This window comes from Semicossyphus pulcher, unplaced genomic scaffold (assembly GCF_022749685.1).
Source record: "Semicossyphus pulcher isolate SPU_LCO1_2020_fin unplaced genomic scaffold, fSemPul1.0.p SCAF_9, whole genome shotgun sequence".
Lineage (NCBI taxonomy): Eukaryota > Metazoa > Chordata > Actinopteri > Labriformes > Labridae > Semicossyphus > Semicossyphus pulcher.
The window spans coordinates 28,150,983-28,174,870 of record NW_027211770.1 but is presented as its reverse complement, the minus strand read 5'-3'; the positions used below and the strand labels follow the sequence as shown (position 1 = coordinate 28,174,870).

Here is a 23,888-nt window from a genome sequence, read left to right as displayed (position 1 = left end):
TCACTCGCAGTCCTCCAACCAACAACTGAGGTAAGACACTAGAAACCCTCTGAGCCACACCTGTAGTTAGTGTTTTCTCCGCGAGGGAAGACAGGACCGAGAGTTCACTGAGCAGCTTAAGAGGAGTCAGGAGTCAGAGGACCTCATGAACTGGGAGGAGTGGGTGTGTGTGAGTGTGTGTTCTGGTGTTTCTCCAGGTTCTGCAGATCCTCCAGCATCTCCTCAATCAGAGGGGGCATGGAGCCCGGGATCTCCATCTTCAGCGTCACCACCCTCTCAGCTCCTGTGGAAACAAACCATTAATAGACCTTGTCATTTTGACTAATCGTTTTTCAATCAATCATGTTTTTTATTTCAGTTTGTTTTTAAACTACTTAAAAACTCAATGATAAAATAATTGGCCAGCTCTCCCTAGCCTGCTGAGGCTGCACTTTGTGACCAATCTTTCAAATGACTGAAAGACTGGATGATAAATAAAGAACTTTATGGATAAAGATCTTTACAGTTTTTCTTTTTACATCTTCTAGCAGTCTGTTTCTTTCTGACCTTTGGCGCTGATGCTGCGCAGGTCTGTGATCTTCATGAGGGCCTTGGGGAACATGAGCGGCATGCTGGGCCGACGTTTTCTGGAGTAAATCTTCAGCGCCTCCAGCAGCGGCTCCTGCAGCACCTCCACCTTGGACGGCTCCTCCAGGTCCTGTCTGTCTGTTCAGACAAGCAAACTTCTTATTCAAACATTTCCGCAATGCTTTCCTGAAATAAATATCTAGCACACAGTAAATGAAACCTTACATGTATAGTCTTTAACTCTAAACTATAAAACTGTAACTTCTGTTTTCAGGTTGTATTTTCCTCTGAGCTTCAGTACCTCCAGAGACGAGGCAGATGGCGCTGAGGAGGCCGCTCTCCGTGTCGTCCATCTGCAGCGGCAGCAGCTGGCCGGCAAACGTGAAGACATGATCAGTCAGCGGTCCGAATCCAGCGTTGTGGATCTGAGTGCGGGTCAGGGTCAACCCGTCGGAGAAGGTCATGGTGTCCTGGTCAGGAGTGTAGCGAGTGCAGATCCTCAAGATCTGAATAGAAGAAGAACAGAGCGATGGAAAAGGGGGTAGATGAAAAATTGATTTTTATTAGTGTTTAAACTTGGATCAAGAATCAGGTCATGATGACGGGACAGAAGCAGCTGCAGGAAAATTATCTAAATGAACTCCTTTTTTTGCTGTAAAAAAAAATTGTTTTTAAATCAAGCTGGACTTCATATCTGTACCCACATGTGCTTCTATATTTTAATTACTTAAAGCAGCAAAAGAACAGCATGTGTATTTCAAATATGATACTTTTGTATTGCTGCTGTTTGACCAGGGGTGTCCAACCCTGCTCCTGCAGGGCCAGCTTCCTGCATGTTTTAGGTTTCTCCACACTCTAACACACCTGATTGTAATGTTTCGCTCATCACCAATCCCCGGAGACGCTTCAGTCGGTTGATAACAAGTAGATCATTCAATTTAATTCAAAAATTAAAGACAAAGGAGCTGTTGATGGGAAGCGGCACTCCCCTGGTGCTTTCAGAGTTAATGATCACTCCCTGATGGTGACGATGAGATGGGCGGACCTGGCAGTGAATGACGGAGGAGCCGGAGGGAGGGTGAAAGAGAATAAAGCATGTGACACACAGCCAGAGGGCTGCTGTCTGTCACTGTGTCTTTAAATGTCAGCTGTCGCCGTGTGTTTAGATCCACTGAAGGTTAAATCTGCAGTAGGAGGCGTACATGAACTAATGTGAACTTATGTGTCATTTATGTCATTTCATAAATCTTTAAGTAACACACAGACATACCAGGATGTCCAGGCAGGCGGTTTTGAGCAGAGTGATCTGGTCCGCGATGGTCAGGCCGGTGAAACCAGGCACTCGCTTGGCAAACTCCACCACCTTGATGATGCACTTGGTGGCGAGCTCGCTGAACTTGTCCCACAGCCCGAGGTCCAGCTGGATCCTGTGGTCGGAGCTCGAGTTCTGGACGGGAGAGAAACGACTAAAAATATCAGTCAGGTGTTTGTTTGTGTCTCCGGGAAGATGCAGGATTCAGCAAATCACATTTAAGACATCATGTAATTCAACTTGAGGTATTAAAATAAACATTAAAATAGAGAAAAACTACAACCTGTACACAAAGTAAAGATATATTTTTTAGGAGCAGAATATTTAAAGACTCAGAGGTTTCCTGATGATTCTCAAACCAGGAAGTTATGTTTTTATTAAAAAGCACAACATGCATGAGTCATCAGTTTGTTGCTCCTTCTGTATTTCCTGTTTGTCATACTGCCAGGCATCGCTTACGGGTCTCTTGCCTTGTCAAGCCATAAACACGTGAGAAACGTGAATGTATTTTAGGAAAGGGCACTCCCAGATTCATCGTTCAGGTTGGATAACTGTTACGTCACACAGGGAAGTTATTGATTTCTGTCATGAAGGGACGGGCAGGTATTTGTGACGTATGTGCTTTGCAGCATGCATGAACAAGACTGTGTGTTTTTCCTCTAACTGAACAATCATCATTTCATCAACAATTATGTCTAAAAATAGATTTTACTGAGCTTTCTTTGAAGTAGCAGGTTAAAGCATATGGGCATTCCAAGGTGGGCTTTTTCTCAATAGCAGACCGTTGTTATGAAGAACAGACCGTTGCTAGGGATGCAGCTCTATTCACAGAATCTAGAGGACTAACTGTAATCATATCAATCTACCAAAAGAAGACTGGTAAATTTGAGGTTGGTTTCTTTACAGGGGGAAAAAAAAAAAGCAATAAAGTGCAAAAACTGCAGGCTACATGAAGACGGCACATGAAGTAAACACTAAACAGAGCCCAGTATGGGATACAGCGTTTTTTAAGGACGGTGAATGGAGCAGAAAATGTCAACAGACTCTGACAGTGACGAGACAGAAGAGATTCCTGCGGTCCTGTTTACCTTGTGTTACTTCACCATCAGAGGAAATGTTTTCATTTCATGTGAGTAAAAACAGCTAGCTTAGCTCATTTTAAGGAGGATAGAGTTAACCATTGCGATGGACGCAGCTCTTACTGTGAGTGTAACGGAGTATTTTTAAACGATAACATAATAATTTTTAAATTAAAGTGTAACTGCACCCACAGGTCTGACCGTAACTCCACCCACTGCACAATTTTGAAAAATTCTCAAAGTGGGCAAGGGGCTGAGAGGGGGTGGAGGGGGGTGGGTGTGTCTGGCAGCTCAGTGACGTCCCCTCCCCTGGCCAGAGACACAAATGGAGAGCGACACAGAGTCACAAGTCACATATGCCACAGAGGGCTCTTTTGAGGTGGAGGACTTCTCCCCTCTAGAGTCCCCTGAAGAGCACTTTAGTGTGGAGGAGGACCGTGGTCCCGAGCCCCATCAGTTTGAGCCGTTGGCTCCAGCCTTCGGAACCGAGGCAGTGCAAGTGCGCATGCGCCGGCCGCGCGTGCAGCCTGTTACTGTTATTATTTCTGATTAATGTACAGTGTGCTAGCAAAAATAGTGTAAACTCTAGTGAATGACGTGTCTTGATCAGGATGTATTTGAAAATGAGCGCGGTTTCACAGACTCCCTCTCAAAGACGGGGCCAGGGGGGTGTACCGCCCACCTGTGATTGACAGGCGTCAACATGCTTTTTTAAAATTAAGTAGTAATTTTAATTTTTTTAAGTAATTTTATCCCAAACGGTCATGTCTATGTCACCATTGGCTGGCAAGGTCCAGGGCTGATTTAAAACAGTAGATAGCATGTTTGAGCCATTTCCAACCCATGAAATGCCGTGAATAACCCATGAATAAAAACAAAACACGTTTAAGTGTGCAGTTACTCTTTAATAAAATAATTTCCAAAGCAATATATTGTGTCAAATAATTAATTTCGTAAGTAAATAGCCGAGTAATAGGGAGGAGGGTGAGACTGCTCACCCTGTGGGAGATCCTTTCCCCTTTAACAACCTGCTCACTAGACATTATCCCTTACTTTGAGATTTCTTGAACTTTCTCATGCATAGTTGTAACTTATTGGGGTTGATTTATTCTGGTGAAAAACAATATATAGTATGTGAAATTGCTAATATTTGAATATTGATCTGCCTAGCTGTTTACAATTTGAAAAGCAACTACATAAATATTCAATAATAATGTTATCCCAGGGTTAAAGCAGCATGGGGAAAAGCTATGCACCTCAAAACTTTTGCTCTTTTGTACGGGAACAGATCGCCTTATACAGCAATGTTTAAAATACATGTTTGGACTCTTAGCTACTTCCTGGTGTGTCTCCTGTCGTGTTTTATCCTCTATTGGCAGCCACAATGGAAATATTGGTTTAAGTTAATGCTGTTTTGAAATGCACGTCTTAATGAAATGAGTCACTAAAAAGAAAGGACAGCTTTGATCTTTTCCTCTCTGCAGATTATTTTCTCAGTCAGGTCTCATGAGGGGACTCACTGTGGTGTATTTTCCCAGCTGGCAGAGAGAGGGGAAGGTCTCCCTGTGCGCTCTGCAGATCTTCTCCACGATCAGTCCGAGCTCCGCTGTCAGCTCGTACGTCTCCATGATCGTCATCTTCACCGCTTCCTTCTTTCCCTTCCGCCCGTTTCTGTCGTTTCTCACCGCTGAGGAAGAGGATGATGCAGGTTACGAGATGTTTGGATAAATAACTAAGGGGGATTAGACAGTTCAAAAGATTGTACTTGATATTAAAACTTAAAAAGTAGCTGCAACTTGATAAATGAACAAATGCTGCACAAAACAAGCACATTTTATTTTTTAAGGGTTATTTTTTTGAAGTGCTTTTTGCCTTTATTGATTGGACAGTGGAAAGAGCTGGAAATATGGGAAGAGAGTGAGGATAAAGGTCCGAGAGTTGGAGTTGAACCTGGGGCCGCTGGGCCAAGGACTAAGCCTCTGTGAGGGAAGCGTCTGTATTTGTCTACATGGAATGAGAACGTGTTGCATACGCTGCTAAATATTTCCCTAAAATAACCCTGACGAGTAAAGAAACAACTGTTTCACAGTAGACACCTTTGCAACCTACAGAGCACCAGACCAAAAATAACAGATGCAAAGGTGTGTAAACTGGGTTAAGAGCAGTTTAGGTTAAGACACGATCGCCTCCTAATGCAGTGCAGGTGAATGGAAGTGGCTCTACTCTCTGTCAGCTGTTTTCAGTGAGACTCTATCTGACGTAGAAAACAGTCTACAGAGTCGGCTGTGAGCTGGGTGGATTATCTGTTACACTATAGCGAGCATGTGAAGCCGGCGAACGCAGCCTAACCAGGTTAGCCTTTCATAATCACTTCTGTAACCGTGTCAACACGTTTCTGTGCGTCCCACTGACTCGACCGAGGTGGCTACACACATGTTAGACGGGTTCAGCATTATGCAACACCTTGATCTCTGCTGTCCTCACTACAACTCTCCTCCCTCTCCACCTCCACTTCCTCCTCCTTTCTCTGGGTGCCCTACATTTAGTCGTCATTGTGTAAACACTCCTACTGAGATCATATTACACACCAGCTGAAGCGACCAGTGAGCGGTTACATAGCATCCATCTGTCTGCTACATGTGACGTATTTATGTAATGGGTGTGTGTCTGAGAGCGGAGGAGCAACAAGGGGACATGTGGATGGGAGGATCCTTCGCTGCAACCCTATCTCTGCCCTACAGATCGCTCCACATAACACACACACACTCTGTTATTTAGGTCACTTTACTTCTGGGTAACACAGAGTTTGACTTTGTTTCTGACGTACAGTCTAGGCGCTAGAGAGCAGCAGGAGAACTCAACACTGGTTTTGTCTGAGCGTGTGGATAGCTTGATTCTCTGAGGTTGTTACAGTTCTGCTGTGTAAGTGGGATAACTTGAAACCTTTAACAACTCAAAAGCAAAACGAGCTTACACTGAATAATAAACACTATAAACAAAAAAATCTAGAAAATAGAAAGTTTAATATATTTGTTTTGTTAAGATTGTTAAACCTTAATTAATCCTGAAGGAAAAACTAGTGCCAGATTGCCTCCAAACTTACAGCACAAAAATATTAGTAACACAAAAACAATAACTTAATATAGAATATAAAGTGTATATGGGTTAAATGCAAAGAGACAGTGCCTAATAGTATAACAATAGAAGTAGCTCCGCCCACTCTCTCAGGCAGACCGACCACTGCTGGGTGATGGAAAACACGTCACTAACTGGGCACCGCTGTTTTTTTTTTGTTGCCATAGACACCCAGTCCATAATAGTACTATATACTGCAAATGCAAAGGCTTAACAGACATTTATTTAAGGCTCGAAAATCATTGAGGTTCCCCTTATTTGCCATGATGTCGAGATACAGAAAAAGACACAATTAAAGCAATCATAACACAGTAATTAATAAAAACATTCAGAAGCTGAGGTGAAGCGGTTTGAGATCAACGCCTTCATTTGTCTGAGAGAAATTAGAGCGTTGATCCCGAGAGTGTGTTGTAAGTGATGCCACATGTTTGGAGCGCAGAAACTAAAGGCGGATTTTCCAAGTTCAGAGTAAACGCGAGGGACTTGAAGCATGTGATGGTCAGTAGAGCGAGTTTTGTAGGTTCCAGTATTCCAGTTCAGCATGGATGATATGTAGGTCAGTGAATGTCCAATAAGGAATTTATACATAAATAGATACAAGTGTTTATCACACCTCCGTTTTAGAGAAGACCAACCAGCTTTGTTATACAGAATACAATGATGAGTATTGTAGGGATCTCCAGTAATGAATCTAAGAGCAGACAAACTGAGTCCAGGGGTTTGAGAGTGGAAGCACTCCAACTCTCAAAGTTGGATTGGATCAGAAGAAAGAGTCCCACAGGAGGACCTGATGACTATACAGTAAATTATTGCTGTGAATGAACATCATCACCATTGTCTAGATTTAAGCAGCTAGATGATCAGATCACATTGTTTAAAGAGATTTAAGTGAGTAAATCAAGCTGAAAATGTGACAGTAGGCGGTGAGAGAGTTGCAGCAGGATTATGCCCTTGAGTGGATTTCTGAAACTTAGTTAAATTGACAATTAAAGCTGTAAAAAAATTATCTTTATAAAGTTACAGATAGTAAATAAAAACAAACACCCTCTAAAAACAGATATGAGCAGATATCTACCACTTAGACGCATGTTTATTTACATGCATCGCACTCAAACTAATCTCTATTTACAGATTCTACATAAAAATGGCGCACAGCCGGATTTTAGTAAGGGAAGTATTCTGGTTTCCGTTTGTGGTCCAAGTTGCATTGACCAATCACGTATCAGCAGGCTGCAGCGTATGCAGGAAACAACAGTCGGTGTGGAGAGCAAAAGCAGGCGGAATGTAATACGCTGTAATGACACGGTGTCATGAAAGCCGCTCAGCGTTTACATTTCCCGACTTCCTCGAATGCATCAGAAATGATGGGTCCGGCCTCCATTCAATAAACAAGCATTTTAGAAGTAGTTCTCTTCTCCTCTTGAGGACAGACCTGACAAAGCTTCATTTTGACTTTTTACTAATCTGCATCATGATGCTGAAATTTTGACAAAATTGAGACCTGTTAATTAAAGTCGAGGTGAAATGAAAAATGTCATTGTAATCCTTTTAGATCACATCCCCGGTAATATTGTGCATCTATTTGACAATAAAGGCCAAAAAAATACAGAAAATCAATTTCTTCGTATTCTTATATCAAAATCCGATCATTGTTTCTTCCGGTAAAACAAAATTTCACGCGTGCAAACGTAAGTTAGCACCAAACAATTTCAACCAATCAATCTGCAACATTTAGCCGCAGAGCACCAAGAACGCTCGGTCAGTTAGCTAGCTACTGCGCTGTGGAGAACGTCTGTCTACGCCCACTTCTCAACGATCAAATCAAATCCCTCTAATGACATGTCCCGCCTGCATGTCCTGTTTCACTTGGAAATACGTCATGATACGGAAGCTGGAAATCTCAAGAAAATCTGTCTCTTTTTTGGGTTCATACCGCTAAAGTAAGCCAGAGTGCAGCCTTTGTGTAACTTACTATTTACAGTGAAACTGAGACTCACCACAAACAGAGGACCGGGCGCTCCTTTGGTGGGATTCGCCTCAGTTTTGATCTGAACACACGGTGGCTTCTCAAGTTGCTAATTGAACTGTAATCAATGCAGCACACGGAAAAGGAAGTCTTGGCTGGAAGTTGTTTATCGCTAAACAATGGCTAAACAAGAATGCCCGACATGTGCACTGTTGATCCCAGAGGCTATATCGTCGACAGATGATAGCTTTGAGAGTGTTCTTTCGTTATTTCAGAAAATATCAACACCAGCTGCTACTACTTCTTAACTCTGTGTCGACACAGCTGAAAATAGCAAAGGTAGTACAATATTAGAGCAGCAGCAGTGGCAGTTTCAGTGTTTACACAGGACGCAGTTTGTTGCCTCTCGGGGCCCTAACACACAATCACTGTAGTTATGCAAAAAAAAAAAAGGTTCCTGTCAGTAAAACACAAGCAGCCTGTGTAAATGTTAAATGGATCAAAGTGCACCTGTTAATTCACATCCAATATAAGGACATATCAAAGCTGTGTATTCAGACCAGTGATCGTCTCTATACTGTAAATGTGCATTTTTTTGCACTGATTTTTTATGAATCACTTATGTAACAGGTGTGCAAAAACACATATGATAACCCTGAGTTGATAATGAACATTTATGACACTGAACCAGGGATATGAACGATCCAGTGTCTGCTATCTACCTGTCCTTGAAGGTATCATAACTTCCTTAATGATCTCACATTAACAAGAGAAAATAAACACCTTTGTCGATAGAATCTTATTGTGGGGTCTAACTTCATGCTGCTACAGATCTGCTACCACAGTGGATCAGACACTTACACTCCTTGGACATTCCCGCAGCAAAGCACCTCTGCAGGCGACAGTATTGACAGCGGTTCCTGGTGATCTTGTTGATGATGCAGTTTCTGTCCCGATGGCAGGTGTACACCATGTTTTTCTGCACGCTGCGGCGGAAGAAGCCCTGCAGAGAGACGGTGTTAATAATTTAAATTAGTATGGAAGTAATCCTGCCTCAGCTTCAAGGCTTCATCTGGAATCAGGCTGACAAAATAAGCTGGTTTTAGGCTTTGTAGAGGAATACAGCAGTCAATTTATGTGAGATATATAGTTTATGTGTGTGTGTATATTCTTTCATTTTTCCATGTGTTATATCCATGCACTGGGGTCCACACAGTTACATGATGCAATATTGTATTGTTGAGATAACTTAGTTGATAGTTGTCTGTTTTTACGACGCATTGTTGTAGTTGTCGGCATATAATATGCTCATGCTATAATATTCCCGTGTAGGAGGCTTGTTCAGAGACAAACAGTAAAGTTACCTTCGTATTATTAACATAACGAGTTGTCCTGCTTGTCTTTTCTAACCACAACAACTAGCAGTCATTTTAAAAGGTTTCATCCAAAACTGACGTCTTCCTCTTACACAGCATGACACACATAATCAAAATGGCGGCTTGCATAAAAGCAAAGCCCTCTGAGTGTATACGGATCTGTCTTCACCACTTTATTGGAGCATAACAGAAGTTGTTTTTCATGTGTAAAGAGCTTATTGTAAAGTGGAACACAGGCCTGAAATCTTACCTTGCAGCCCTCGCAGGCGCTGACGCCGTAGTGGTAGCCCGAGGACTTGTCTTGACACACAAAACAGGGCTTGTAAGTGCGAGGAGGGGGCGGCGGGGAGGGGGGGCTGGCGAACAGGTCGTCTGAGCTGGAGCTGGAGCTCTGGCTCCCCACTGCTGCAAAACACACAAGATAACAGCAGAGAACCCATTAAAAACAAACACATTACACAGAATGTAACATAGTGTCACTTACAAGCATGTGTTTCACTGAAAGAGAAATCTGACTGAGCCCATAATTAACTGATAATATAATATAATTTTGTGATAGTAAATAGAAAGTAAAAAGGTCTTTGTTGTCCAAATAAAACAAGCTTTTTGAATACATCTGCTCTGGCTGTGAGAATGTTTTATGGTGAATCAAAAGCTCTATTAAAAGTGTAAAACTGTTGAACTCATTATTTTATTTATTCGATCTGTTCCTATTTCTATTTGTATTCTCCTTCGCTACTTTGTCTTTGTGCTGTTGCAACACCCGACTTTCCCCTCTGAGGATCAATAAAGAATTATCAGATTTTATTTTCAAATATAAATGTTCTTCAAAAAAACAAACACGCAAAGAAAACATGCAATAATGCACCTACACAAAAGGGCTGCTTCTTTTTGTACAAGATGCATGTTTCTAAAATTCCTGTAATACTTGTGTACACACAGCATTCATTTGGGTTGTACAATGTAGACTGTAATACAAGTTCAGCTTGACAGGTGTGTGCAGCATTAGGGTAAGGTTTTTCTATCGTAGTGCTGGTTAGTCTGTCTTATTAACAATCTCATTTTGCAGCTGTAAAAAATGCAGTTAAAAAAGGTAATATATCGCATTTTTTGTAATCGCATGATCAGCACACTGCAAAATATCTAAACTCGCAACAATGATTATGATATGTAAAGTTTGTAATTATATTTTATCGTCAGGTCTCTGGTGATTCCCATTCCCACCCCTTGTATTGGAACTAGGGCTACACGATTTTGGGGGAAAAAATGACATTGCAATTTTTTGGTCTTTCTGTGATAGATATTGTGAAAAAAAAAACAGGACCTAATACCTGAAAAATGTAGTGTGTTTTTTTATGAACAAACAATTAAAATAAAAGGCTATTTGGGTATTTAGGTCTATTTTCTTGTTTCAAATCAAAATCCCTTTTCTTTTACCACACTGGGTTCGGCCCTCGGACAGCGGCTCTGACACCTGCATGGAGAAATAGAGACAACAGGAGGAGAGAGAACGACACGGTGGAGCGACACGTTTCTTCATAAGCTTTAAAACCAAACCTGCAGCTCGCAGTTATGTTAATTATATGTCATCAACCATTTCTAACAATGTCAGAATGTTGTATGATTAATCATTGCACAGTGCACGTGGTTATTGTAATTGTTAAACAATATATATCATGCAGCCCTCAACAGAACAATTCGAGTAAATCAACACTGTTATCAGACTCTCTGAGGCTGCAGCAGACAAGCTCCCCCTCCCCCACATATTCATACAGTATTGGCCCAAATAAAAACATGGAGCTACGCATCTGCTCTTGTGCTTCAGGAACTAAGACACCCAAACTACTAGAGTGAAACCCAAACTGACTCTTAACTACCTTGAACTGTGTTGTGGTTCTAGCAGAGAGCGTAATGTTAGTCAGAGCTGGTAAAATGTCAGGAATTAGCATTTTCCCACAATATTATGTATCATTTTTTTATCATACTAGTATCGGAGGAGCACACAGTGTATGACAATACTCAAGTTGAAGTATCAGAATTGTTATTGGGTAGGAAATTGTATTATAACATCTCTATACTATTTTTCTTTTAAATGCACTCCATGTAATTTACCTCTACCTATTATATATGAACAGCAGCTGCATCTATTGTAGCATGGCTTCAACCTGCATTTTTCCAGTTCAATGTATCATTTCACTCCATTAATAACAGCAGTCACTCCTCCCACTTTTGAACCACTTTCGAGAGGAGAATCGCTGCAGTTTGTGGGGCTCGCTCGGCCTCCCCGCCGGCTCTCTGTTCACCTCCACCGCTGACAGAAAACGAAGAAAGACATTTTGAAAAAGGGACAAAACGAGAAAAATTGCTCATCTGCATCCCCTTGAACCCGTGGCCTCCGGTTGAACCTGGAATTAGCGGGTCACACGAGGACACCCCCCCCCCCCATCAGCCTGTGAGCCGGAGCTTTCTCCCAACACAAAACAATGCAGAAGCATGCCACAAGCCCAGCTGACTGATGAGAGGGAGGGAGAAGAAACAGAAAGTGTGTGAGCTGGGGCGGTGAAGGCGATTTGGACGGGGGAAGGGGGAGAGGATTGCCCCCCATCCCAATTTAGGTGGTGTTATTTGATGTATGGAGAATGCATTGTGTTTGAAGCTACATGCTGCTAAATGTTATTTTTGGTTATCATGACAATACAAAAAAGGACCCTGGCTTTTGTTTTGGATTAATATAATCCATCTTCAGACTAATGCAACATCCATGAATGATGATTTAATATAAGCATATGCTGTTGCAGCCTAATATTTAATCTTATTGTTGATTTATCTGTTGAATGACTTACTTAAAAAAAATGACTAAAACATGCTTATCATTTTTCAGAGCCGCACATGGCATCTTCATATTGCTTGTCTCTACTATACCATGGACATTTTAATTTTAATATAAGATAAAGAAGAGCACCAAAACATCACATTTAAGAAGCCAGAACTTTGACATTTTTGGCTTTTTTGCTTGAAAGATTATAAGAAATATTAAAATAAATTCTAAAAATAGCTTCCAATTATTTTCTTCTGATCAGTTTAATCGACAAACTGTTGTAGCTCTGGGTTATTTTTTCAGTTCTGTCATGTGAAAATGTTTGAATAAAATAAGTGGGACAAAAAGCTTGATTTTCTTTTGGGTATAAAAACTATTGCGAAGAAAACTTGGTTTATATGGATTATATGGATGAAAGCAACAACAGTCTGTGGTGGAGTACATTTACTCAGATACTTGTACTTGAGCTAAATACTTGTACTTTACTTGAGTATTCCTATTCTATACTTTCTATTAGTGATTCACTACAATTTTAAAAGGTTAATAATTTACTTGATGTATTATTTGTTAATAATTATTTAACTTGACTCCTATTTTTACATTTGTAGTACTTTTACTTAAGCATCTCTGAGTACTTCCTCAAACACTTGTAGCAGTCTGGCTCTTCTTTGACCTCCTGAGCTGGTGACCGTCCGGTGAACCCGCGATGACCCCAAACTGACCGGCCCTGGCCGCCTCGTCCCAAACACAGACCATCACACCGTTATGAACAGCTCTGAGCTCAAATACAGTACCAAGTTTTCTGCTGCTCTTTCTCAGAGTCCCCCTTTTAACCCTATGCAGCTATAAGAACATCTGAAGTGTCTATATTAATGTTTAGCATTGCTAGAATGATATCACGTCTCCTATGAAGACATATTTTATGTTATCACAACTGTTTGTAGCATATTATCATTCATGATGTGTTTAAGCACCAGCCTCGATTTATTCGTGCCTACATGGTAGGGATAGACTGATTATCGGCGCCGATATTCGGCATTTTGACGCATATCGGCATCTGCCTTTTTTTTTTTTTTTTATCCGACGGCCGATAAGAGATCAATTTTAAACTGGGTTATTTTGGCTCTGATGCATATGCTTAAAGGCATTTAAACAAAGTTAAGTGTTGGAGTTTGTATTATTCAAAATTCGAAATGCCAATATTTTCACTTTTACTGCAAATGAATATCGGCTTCAAATATCGGTTCTCGGCCTCCTTGACTACTAATAATCGGTATCGGCCCTGAAAAAACCATATCGGTCTATCTCTACTACATGGGTTTTAAGTGTTGACAAATAGGTTAATGAACATTTTTCTGCTTTCTTATCCAATGAAAACAAGTTTAATGTACAACTTTAAAAAGATAAATAAGGAAAGTTAAGTCCTCCACCTATGATTGGAATCAAATTACCTGTGAAAAATAAAAAACTGCTTAATTTTATAAATTGCACACAGTAGGAAGTCTGCAATTTCATGGTTTCCTGTCAATTTTATTTTAAATGAATTTAATTTCAGATTCCTTGTCTTTGAAGCACTAGATACCTGTCCGTGGAAAAGATTTATATCTTTAAAAAGCTAACTAAATTTACACCTCCTGTGCCATGATTATTATTTTTTAATACTTAATTGAGGTTTAAATTGTTTTTCCTCTTATCTATTTCTTTTGTTGTCATCGTTCATATTTCTTCCTGGTTTTAACCTATGTGATTTGTTTTATTAATTCATTCTCATCTTCTTTATGTCTCATGTGTGTTAGTCTTAAATTGTTTTACATCCTGAAACACATTTATAATATTTCATGGGCCATTATCAATTCATATTTAACTACTTATTGGATTGTATTCATGCTCTAAAATATTATATTATTATTATATTCCCTCTTATCAATAGCATTCGTGCCCACATTTGTTTATTTCACACATTTTTTTAAGTATTTTGTTAATTCTTGTTCAGCATTTCTTTTTCTCTTGTGAACACATCTTGAATTGTTTACATCTACATGGCTTCATTATCGGTTTGTGATTTGTAAAGCCTTTGAGTATAAATACATTGATAGACTATGAAAAGCCACAGGACTATTGAACAACAATGCAGTGGCTTTATCCAACTTTTAACGCTGTGTGAACAGTGCACAGTTCACCCTTATGTTTTGAAATGTTATTCCAACACCTTCTTTAATCTTTAATTTAAATATTATTATTGATAAAATGAGTGGATGCAGGTATACAAGTTGTTTTGTTTGTTACAGTCTTGGTAAGTAGACTCACCTGACATTTTGTTTTGCTAAAATACCTAATTAATAATATAGCATTTTAGGATGGAGGAAGTCCACTACAAATGTCCCTATGGTTTCATATTTTCCTAATGGAGGCCAAAGGCACGATGCCACAGAATCACCAATACATCACTTTTTCAAATTTAAACCAAAACAACATTTTCCACCTACACTGCGAGCACCGGTGCTGCTGCCAGTCCGCCTCCATCAACTCGGGGAAGAAGTCTGCCAAATCCTGGTCCTGCTTCTGAAGCATGCACGAAGGGCTGGATGTGGTGTAGAAGTCCATGATTTCTCCGGCACCGAAAGCTTGAAATTCCATATAGTCAAACATGATCCGGTTTCAGTCTGGAGATGTTGTCCGCATGGGTTAGCCTACACAGCAAGGCGGGTTCCCTGTGTTTGCAGGGTATATTGTTTATTTTTAGCAGGAAAACATGCCTGTAATACATTCAAGGAGGCGTGTGCTATCAGAATAAGCCCTATATTTCCCGCAAACGCTCAGAAATTGTTTGCATGTTGACACGCAGCAGACTGTAGTCCGCCTGCAGAGACACAGCGGTTAAACACATCCAGACCTGGAAGCTGTTTTGCATAACAAAGTTTGTCCCAAGACTTCTTCCTCTTCTTCTTATCTCTTCTTTATTGACGAATGTCTCAACTCAACCTGCTTCATACTAGTTATGTCAGAGCGACCGATGGTGTTACCTAATGTATGCGACTGAACTCTCCGTGAACCTCCTCCGCTGCTGACCTCCCTATGACCCAGCCGCCGTCTGACATCACCAGCAGCGGTGGAAACAAGACCTGAAGTCCTTCACTGAAGTAAAATTATTGATTTCGATGGTGATAGCAGTAAAGTAGCATGTGTCAATCAAAGCAACATTTATGCAACAGAACCAGATATATTGTATTTTTCTTGCCAAAACCTGCCTGTGCTTACATTACCCACAATGCAACAGTGAACTGACCGAACTGTCGACGGTTGGAGACTCCGGTGTGTTACGCTCGTGGCGGCTAAAGCAGCGGTTGAGCAGCTAGCATCGAGAAGAGATGAGGAGTGTCAAATAGAGGTAAACATATATTTCATAATTTTATAATAAACGTAGGAAATCCAACAAATTCTTATCCTTTCACTGCCGAGTTCGGCAAAAATCAACGGACATTGGGACATATTTCAAGTTTAAACTGCATATTTGAACCAAGTCCTAGCAAACAAAGTGTTAGCTAGCTCCAGTACTGTTAGCAAGCAGTTATGTAGCTAACATTAATGTTAGCTAGGAAATGATTCATTTTTTAATTATTTTCTATAAAACTTCGCTAAGGTTAACATTCAACCACCCAGATTATATTTTTGTTTGCTTTAGGGATGCACGATTTATTATTTTATGACGATATGCCGATATTTTCCAAACCTTTTTGCTGATACTGATATACACATGTTTTGTTCAAATTCATTGCAGAGAACATCAAGTCTCCCCTGTAGTGGAATTGATATCATGTCTACTGTTTGTAGTGGCCCACTGGCAGATGCAGAAATAACATAATACATTGCTTATTAAAATGTACACATTCACTGGGCAATATAAGAAAACTTCGTAAACTTAGGTTATGTCAAAATGCCATTTTTATTTGTATGAAACATTTTCTTTCAAATAAAACTAATATTCGTCAAGCTTTTTTAGGGAATCATCAAGCATTTAGTTATAAATAAAGCGTTATTTTATCGGTGGAAAATATCGACAAACAAATGACATACCGGCCGATGCCGATATGTCATTTTCAAGCCATAATTGGCAGATATTGATAACGTGCCGATAATATCATGCATCCCTAGTTTGCTTATATGACACGATAGGATTTGATAGGCATAAATTCCATTCTAAGTGTAAATTTAGCCAGGAAGGGATAGAATGCTTATGTTAAGCTAGAAAATGAGACATCTAGTTTGTTGTTTAAACTTGAAATTTGGCTCAATGTCCCTCTAGATATTTTCCTGTTTTCCTTTTCCATTGTCCTCTCAGTTGGTAAATCTTGAAACAGGGAAATAACAACAATTTGTCAGATTCACTTCATTTATACAACTTACAACATGATAAGATTTCAAGGCTTTCATCAGTAGGCCATAGACATAGGCTCAGTCACCATTGTGTTACCTCATACGGCGATAGATAGTGACTTAACAGACATTTATTTAAATGAAAATCTTCGAGATTATACCTTTAAGCACATTATACATGTACAGTTTGACTTTGAGCTTCCCACCCTAAGCGTGACATCTGAGGAAAATTGCCGCCATATGAATTGTGCAAAATGGCAGCACCTGCTAGGGGGGCGTGTTTTCGACGTGTTTTACATCGTCTGGCAGAGGTTTTCCAGGGCCCATTGGGCGGCTGTGGTTCAGTGGTAGCGTCGGTCGTCTTTCCATCGGAAAATCAGCGAACTGGCCCTTTGATAATTTAATAATTTTTAACAAGTTAAGATAAACTTATATATCCAAAGCTTTTGTCATCAACCATTCCTATTTATGTTTTTATTTCAGCAGTGTATATATTTATTTACATATATCTATAATTTAATCAGAAAAGACCTTGCCTCAACTCATCTGAATCTTACATATGGTCACTATTGACTAAGAACATGTTAGCAACCAAATATTTTTATGAAACTAAAGAAAATTGTGTTATTTAAAGAAGGAGTTAATGCATGTTTAAAAAAAACCTGCAAAAGGATTTTGTAAGAATAAAAAGAAGAGGAGCTTTTGTAAACTATTCAGTCAACATGGTCTGTAAACGCTTGGATCTGAAGGTTTTTAGCCCTGGATTTATGGTCTGCCATAAAGGGACACTTGTCTGTTTAAGTAAAGGGCATCAAAGCAAAGCAGATAACACCGATGCCCCAGTATTGGCATTTCATGATTGAAACCATTTGGCCTTTCACAAAATCAATACTTTTTAGCCCCTGTTTCTCTTAATTCACGTCGTCTTCAATTCTTAATGCTTGACTTTAAGTGAGAATTATTTGCAGTTAGGAGGATCCATAATTAAATCTGGTGGAAGATAAAGTAGGTCAGCTGCAAGACTGGTGGATGGGTGGGGGGAAGGAAATCTGTTCCACTTCAAAATTATAGTCCTAATTTACAGCTTTCATTCTGGAAATGACTGAAAACAACGGCCCCACCATAAGATTAAAAAAACTAAAAAGAAATACACATATGCAAAGACTTTTAAAACATCATCTGAAAATGATTAAATAAAAAGAGACAAGGGGATTCAGGCGGCCAGTGCAGAAGAATGAAAGCTATTTTGTTAGAAAATATAAATACACTTGATCTCCTTCAATGCCACTGCTAACCCCATTGAGGCGTAGAGGCAGCACAGATCCAATGTTAAGGGAGGCTAATTACTCCCAGCATCTCCCACACTCCAGGGAGGCGAGGTCACCCAGAGGACAGGCATGTGAAACATTCCTGTAGCCTGCTGCTCCTGCTGGACCTCCCTCCCAGCTCAGTCTTCCCCTGTCCTCCTTTCTCCTCCTTCATCCATCCACCCCCGGCTCCTCATCGTCCTCCTCTTTCCTGTGTCCCATTAAGCATCGCTCCCATTTTCTTTCTTGCTCTCCATCTTGATATTTATTCAGTCTTTTTTTTTTCATTTTCTGCTTGGAGTGCATCCATTTAGCCGTTTATCAATAATATTTAATGGCAGGCAGCACGGATATACTGACTTCTACTCATTAAACAAGATGTTGAGTCTCCAGGCTTAATAACAGCTCTGAGGCTGTACTTACTGTATATCTGTGCTTTGAAGTACTGCGATTGTGCTCACAATGACTATGCTAACGGGCTGAAGTTAAGCTGCTGTTATGTTTACCATTTTCACCATCTCTGTTAGTTTATTGCATGCTTAATAGCAATAACATTAAATACAGCTAAGGCTTATGGAAATTACTGAACATGTAGTCATAAACAAAATATTCGACAAATCAAAAACCTTGACCTAATAATGGAACTAGATGAAAAGTCAGAGGTTAAATAAGTCCTCCAAATTAAATGATATGTGGTTAGTTTTCTGTTCTTCCTTGGGGCGTGCGTGAGTACGTTCTAGATGTTAGTCTCTGTTCAATGTATAAAATACTCACATTGTACAGGATGCAATGACATAACTTCTATCTTTAAATATCTGAGCAGATGCAAAAAAAGCTGACAGTAACCTGTAATATTGGATGTCATTACTCCATGAGCCACAAGGGGCAGCAACAAGCTGTCAGATTCTCAGCCTTCCTTTTTTTTTTTTTTTACAACCAGTTGTAAACCTTTACTCTGACCCTGGCAGCATTGATGAGTTATTTATTAGCACAATATATCTCTTTATTTTTACTTTCACACAAGCAGCAATGGCATGGCATGACTGATGAGGTTTTAAAGAGGTTTCACTCTTTGAAGTAAAATTCTTCTATAGGATAAGCCTATTAAGCAGCTAAAGATCAATCTTGCTAACTAATGAACAGTTGCTGCTTTCTTTATTTTTCTTACATTTTGGTACCAATATATTTGATATTTGGTACATGGCAGCTATATTCTTTCTCTTTGAACTAAACTGTAACCCTGTCCTGTCTGGATTAGGCAGAGTTTAACATTCATGACTGCCCCGACTTTTAAAAAACATAATACACTTCAAAGACACTATTCAACCTAATAATTTGTATTAGTATTTAAACAATTGAACCTAAATACAAGAAACACCAAACAAACAGATTGAATTGACAGATTTTAACCCAACGTCAGGTCATGTACAGACATTTATTCTGTTCAATAATATATATATATTCTTGATCACCTAAATATTAAATCTGCACTGATAAACACATAAAAATCTATACTGCTTTTTACCCACAAAATACCTTTAATTGATAACTATTGAGTAAAAAAAAAAGTGAATGTTTAATTGGAATTGTATTTTATGCCAATTATTGGGAGCAAATTATTTCAGAAATCCTTGAAAAGTTCCATTGCCCAATAGGCTTATGAATAGTAAATTCTGCCCTCAGATTCAAACAATTTCATGATGCCGAACACTACTGGCTGGAAAAGGACAAACTGGCTCTTCATGGCTAATATTTGATTGTGTAAATATTCCTCAACCTTAACAAAACAAACCAAAATGTTGTTGTCAGATGTGACTTCAAATGTCTTCCCTTGCTCTGTCTCTTTAAATACAAGCTAGAATTATCAATATATACAAGCACGTGCATGGTAATCTGATTTGCAAATTAATTTACCCTAAAGGATGCTGCAAGTAGTGAGGCTTTGTGGGACAGAGGTCAACCAAAGAAAATCATGTGAATGACTTAAGTCCGTATCTTCAAGAATATTGCTGATAACCTTCATCTACCTTTGTTAGGCCAACCTGGCTTACAATATCTTTGTAATTAATTAGTCACGACATAGGCCGACTTGATTTCTCAATAGTTACAAGCAGTAGTGATAGTTCATAATAGTTTCAAATAAGTTGAGGAACACCTTCAAGGTGAGACAAGACCCCTCTGGTTTGCATCAGGGTCCTACAGCGTCTCTGTTATGGATGTCTAACTTGACGCTGGACAAGGACGGGGAGTAGCGACGTTATTCCTCTTGGCCTTCACACACTCATCATGCTGCTGTGCTGTTTTTTCAGCTGCTTGAACAAGTTAGTTGTGTTGCTTTGCGGTGCAGATGCAGGTTTCATGCACTCTTTGCATATTATTTTTTCTTGCTTATCATCACTTGCCCTAAACCTGAAATATCTCCAAATAAACTGCCGCTGCAAGGTAGGCGCTCATGACATGACATGCCAGCGCCCCCAAAAGTGAAGCCCAAACCTCTCCATCGCCCCCTGGGGGAGTGGCTGTTTGTTTGAGGGGCGCTTCATTTGGTATGCAGCAGAGTTTTCTTCGGGCGGAGCACACATTTCGAGCGTCAATATTGCCGTTAATCCCGTTTATTTAATCGTGGGAAGCCAAAATCAGGATGGGGTTGATATTGTGCAGCTATAACTAGTACGGTATACTTGAAAAGTCTAAAGAAGTTTTCTCAGAGAAATGCCAAGTCATGGATTTAATCTACAGAATTATTTATTTTCACACATTACACATTATTCTGCATGAGGCTGTTAAATACCTTTTAAGATATAATAGAACTTAATTTATCTATAGGGACATTTTCCAGCAGTTACAGTAAAAATAGGAATAAAAGAATATAGTTCATAATCAATAAGTATATAGTATATAACTACATAAACATGTTCTAAATCATTTTATATTGTATTTAATTCTAAATGAAGTTATAATAAGTCATCTGTGTGTCTAGCACGAAAGGGGCACTAAGATCTCATTATGCAACCCTGTGCTGTAAAATGACAAATTAATGAGCCTATTCCTTTACGATTTATTTAGGGACAAAACAAACTGCAATATCCATTCATCCATCCATTCATCCATTATCTTCCGCTTATCCGGGCCGGGTCGCGGTGGCAGCATACTCAGTAAGGTAACTCAGGCGTCCCTCTCCCCAGCAACATTTTCCAGCTCCTCCTGGGGGATTCTGAGGCGTTCCCAGGCCAGATGGGATATATAATCCCTCCAGCGAACTCTGGGTCTGCTCCGGGGTGCGCACAAACACACAAAAAATAAATCACGTACATGCCCAGGCTCAGCGTGTGTCAATCTGGTCTTTAACTCAGAAGGGGTTAAACATGAATTAATTATTTGATATTCCATCTTACTTAACTGCATGCATTTAATCATCTTTTGCACAATGTCCTGGTGAATCTTCCTGGGAAGTATCTAAACGAAAAGACAAATGAGTTTTGGTATTTAGACAGTAGAGATTAGTGTGTGTGTTTTTATCAATGACTGTCTAAAAAGATGGACGACGCGTCTCCATCTACGTCTTTTGGAGCCAGAGACCGGCAGGTAGAGCCGCAGACCTTCCTCCACAGCCCTTCCTCTATCCAAAACACACATTTAACTTCCCAAAGAAACATCCCTCATGTCATATTCACGGCTATGGAAAGTTCAATGACTGTAGTGTTAGTTACGTCTCCTCTCGCCGTTCCTCCTCTACTCTGCTACTCGGGAACAGAACGCTGCAGGAGCCTAATTTGTCAACAGAGCTGTCAGTCATGAGGTCCCACCCCCTTTTATTAGCATCAAATAACTAATTAAAAGTAAACTGTTCAGAAAAACACACTTTGACATAAATCAGCATAATAAGGACTAACTATAATGACAGAAACCATGTTTGGGAAAAATTTATTTGACGTGTATTCTGATTTTATAGTTTGACTCATCTGTTAACATGGAAGAGGCGGGCTTAATGACCTATACTGCAGCCAGTCAGCAGGGGGCGATAGAGAGGGTCTGGCTTCACTTTCAGGGAGCTGTCATGTGGTCCATCTTTTTATACAGTCTGTGGTTTTTTATGTGTGAGTGTTTATTTGTATAGGAGTGCTGTGATTACCTTTAACTCGGATCTCATCTTGTGTCTTCACTGGCACCTGCCTCCAGGTCAGTTTCAAGTCACTCATTCCCTGATCAGCCAACCCTGCACGCAGCTAACGAAGGACAAAGATATTTCTTTTCTGTTTTATCTAAACAAAATTGTTGAGCAAACACACTGTACCTGCTGCAACAGCTGTGCTCTGATGGCTGGATCTTCCATGTTTGCGCTGGACTGGATCTTCATGCTCACCATTGTTTTCCTGGCCTTGTAAGCTGCACAGGATCACAAACAGAAGACAAAGTGTTTGCAAAGTTTTTCTGTATGTTACTTTTTTTTTCGTGTTTAATTCCAAACATTCCCAAAGTCCAACTTTGTGAGGATTTTATTCCTCTCTTATTAGTCAAACTAGACACGCTTTGAGAACATCACAATGGGCTTTAAAACAGTCACACATTTCACTGTTCTCCTGTCAATCTGTAGATAAAAATAATGTATCAAGTTATAAAGTAAATTATCAGGAGATGAAACCATAGAGAAAGTAATAACTAATTGCAGCCCCTGTTTTGGCCATAAATTAAGATAGGCGACATGACAGCTCCCTAAAAGTGAAGGCAAACCCTCTCTATCGCCCCCTGCTGACTGGCTGCAGTGTAGGTCATAAAGCCCGCCTCCTCCAGATGGGTTAACAGATGGGACATGGGTCAAACTATAAAAATCTAAATACATTTTTCTCAAACATGGTTTCCGTTGAGTCAAGTTTACTTTTAGTTATTTGAGGCTTTCAAAAGGATGATTGACGAATACAGCTCCTGTAGCATTCTGTTCCTGTGTAGCAAAGAGGAGGAATGGCGAGAGGAGACGTAACACTAACACTACAGTCATTGAACTTTACATGTGAATATCTGCTTCAGATCAACACAAGAAGCTGTTTTGTTATTAAACACGCCGAAGTGGGTGATCTTTGCTGGAAGTGGCCAGTGGCTTCACCTGCCGATCTCTGCTGCGCAGACTCTGGCTCCAAATGACGTCACCAGCACAAGATGGCTGCGCCTGTCACTGGGGTATTTTGGCTTCAATTTTGTACAATGAGAGCAGATGGAGACACGTCGTCCATCTTTATATACAGTCATTGATTATGGCCAACAGCAGTATAGGTCTGTTTGGAAGCTAGCATTAGCAGCATGAGCCGCCTTATAACCGAAAAAGAACAAACTGCCTTAAGAGAAAATAAAAACTGAGTATTTTTAAAGGACTGCCTCCAATGTATTAAACTGACAGATGCAAATCAATACATATTTCCAGAATGAAAAGGAAGATGCTTGTAATTAATACATCTGCAGTTTTTGATATCATGCTAATGCTAACTTAAAATTCAACCAGATGGAAATCATCATCCATGTTGTGTTTAAAGAAAATATTTTTGCACAAGTTAATTCTGGCAAGAGGAATGTTTCGATACGTACGTCCATAGCAGATGAAAGGGTAATTTGCCGTGCACAAGTCATCACTCCATGTTCCATCGTTCAACTGTACGGCTGCACAACTATCTGCTTCCTGGTTGTTAGGCTGTCCTTTTCCCCAGCGTTCGAAAGAGTTTTTCTCTCCTGTTTCGGACCAGTACCAGACTCCAGGCCTGTAGAGGCCGATCCACACCTCTGTAGATACATTCATCTTTTTCTTGACCGCAGCATTTTCCTTTTCATTGAAGATAGACGTCAGAGTTGACTTTTGCTTTTCACAGTAGGCTTTAGCCTCATTCCAAGTCATATTTTTTCTGATAGTTTCGTAATAATGACTTTCTGTTGAGACAAAGAAGAAGTGGAAGACATTGGTTTTCAAT

At 39.9% G+C, this 23,888-nt stretch overlaps 1 protein-coding gene across 1 annotated transcript; it reads right to left on the bottom strand.

Annotated features, from left to right (window-relative positions):
* Window positions 1-143: 143 nt before the first annotated feature.
* On the bottom strand, window positions 144-14,902 carry LOC138584235 (retinoic acid receptor beta-like). The gene is made up of 8 exons (XM_069656412.1): window positions 14,740-14,902; window positions 9,686-9,840; window positions 8,921-9,062; window positions 4,479-4,645; window positions 1,838-2,014; window positions 869-1,073; window positions 547-705; window positions 144-283 (listed from the first exon to the last, which is right to left on the bottom strand). The coding sequence occupies exons 1-8, from the start codon at window positions 14,900-14,902 to the stop codon at window positions 144-146; spliced, it is 1,308 nt and encodes a 435-aa protein (XP_069512513.1).
* Between the last annotated feature and the right edge of the window lie 8,986 nt (window positions 14,903-23,888).

Bases quoted from the DNA above. Each gene is read 5' to 3' on its own strand.
- LOC138584235 (XM_069656412.1), bottom strand. From the start codon at position 14,902: ATGTTTGACTATATGGAATTTCAAGCTTTCGGTGCCGGAGAAATCATG. The intron at 4,646-8,920 runs GTAAGTGTCTGA...CCTCTTCCTCAG, and splicing joins TGCGGGAATGTCCAAGGAGT to CGGTGAGAAACGACAGAAAC. The intron at 2,015-4,478 runs GTGAGTCCCCTC...TCTCCCGTCCAG, and splicing joins AGCTGGGAAAATACACCACA to AACTCGAGCTCCGACCACAG.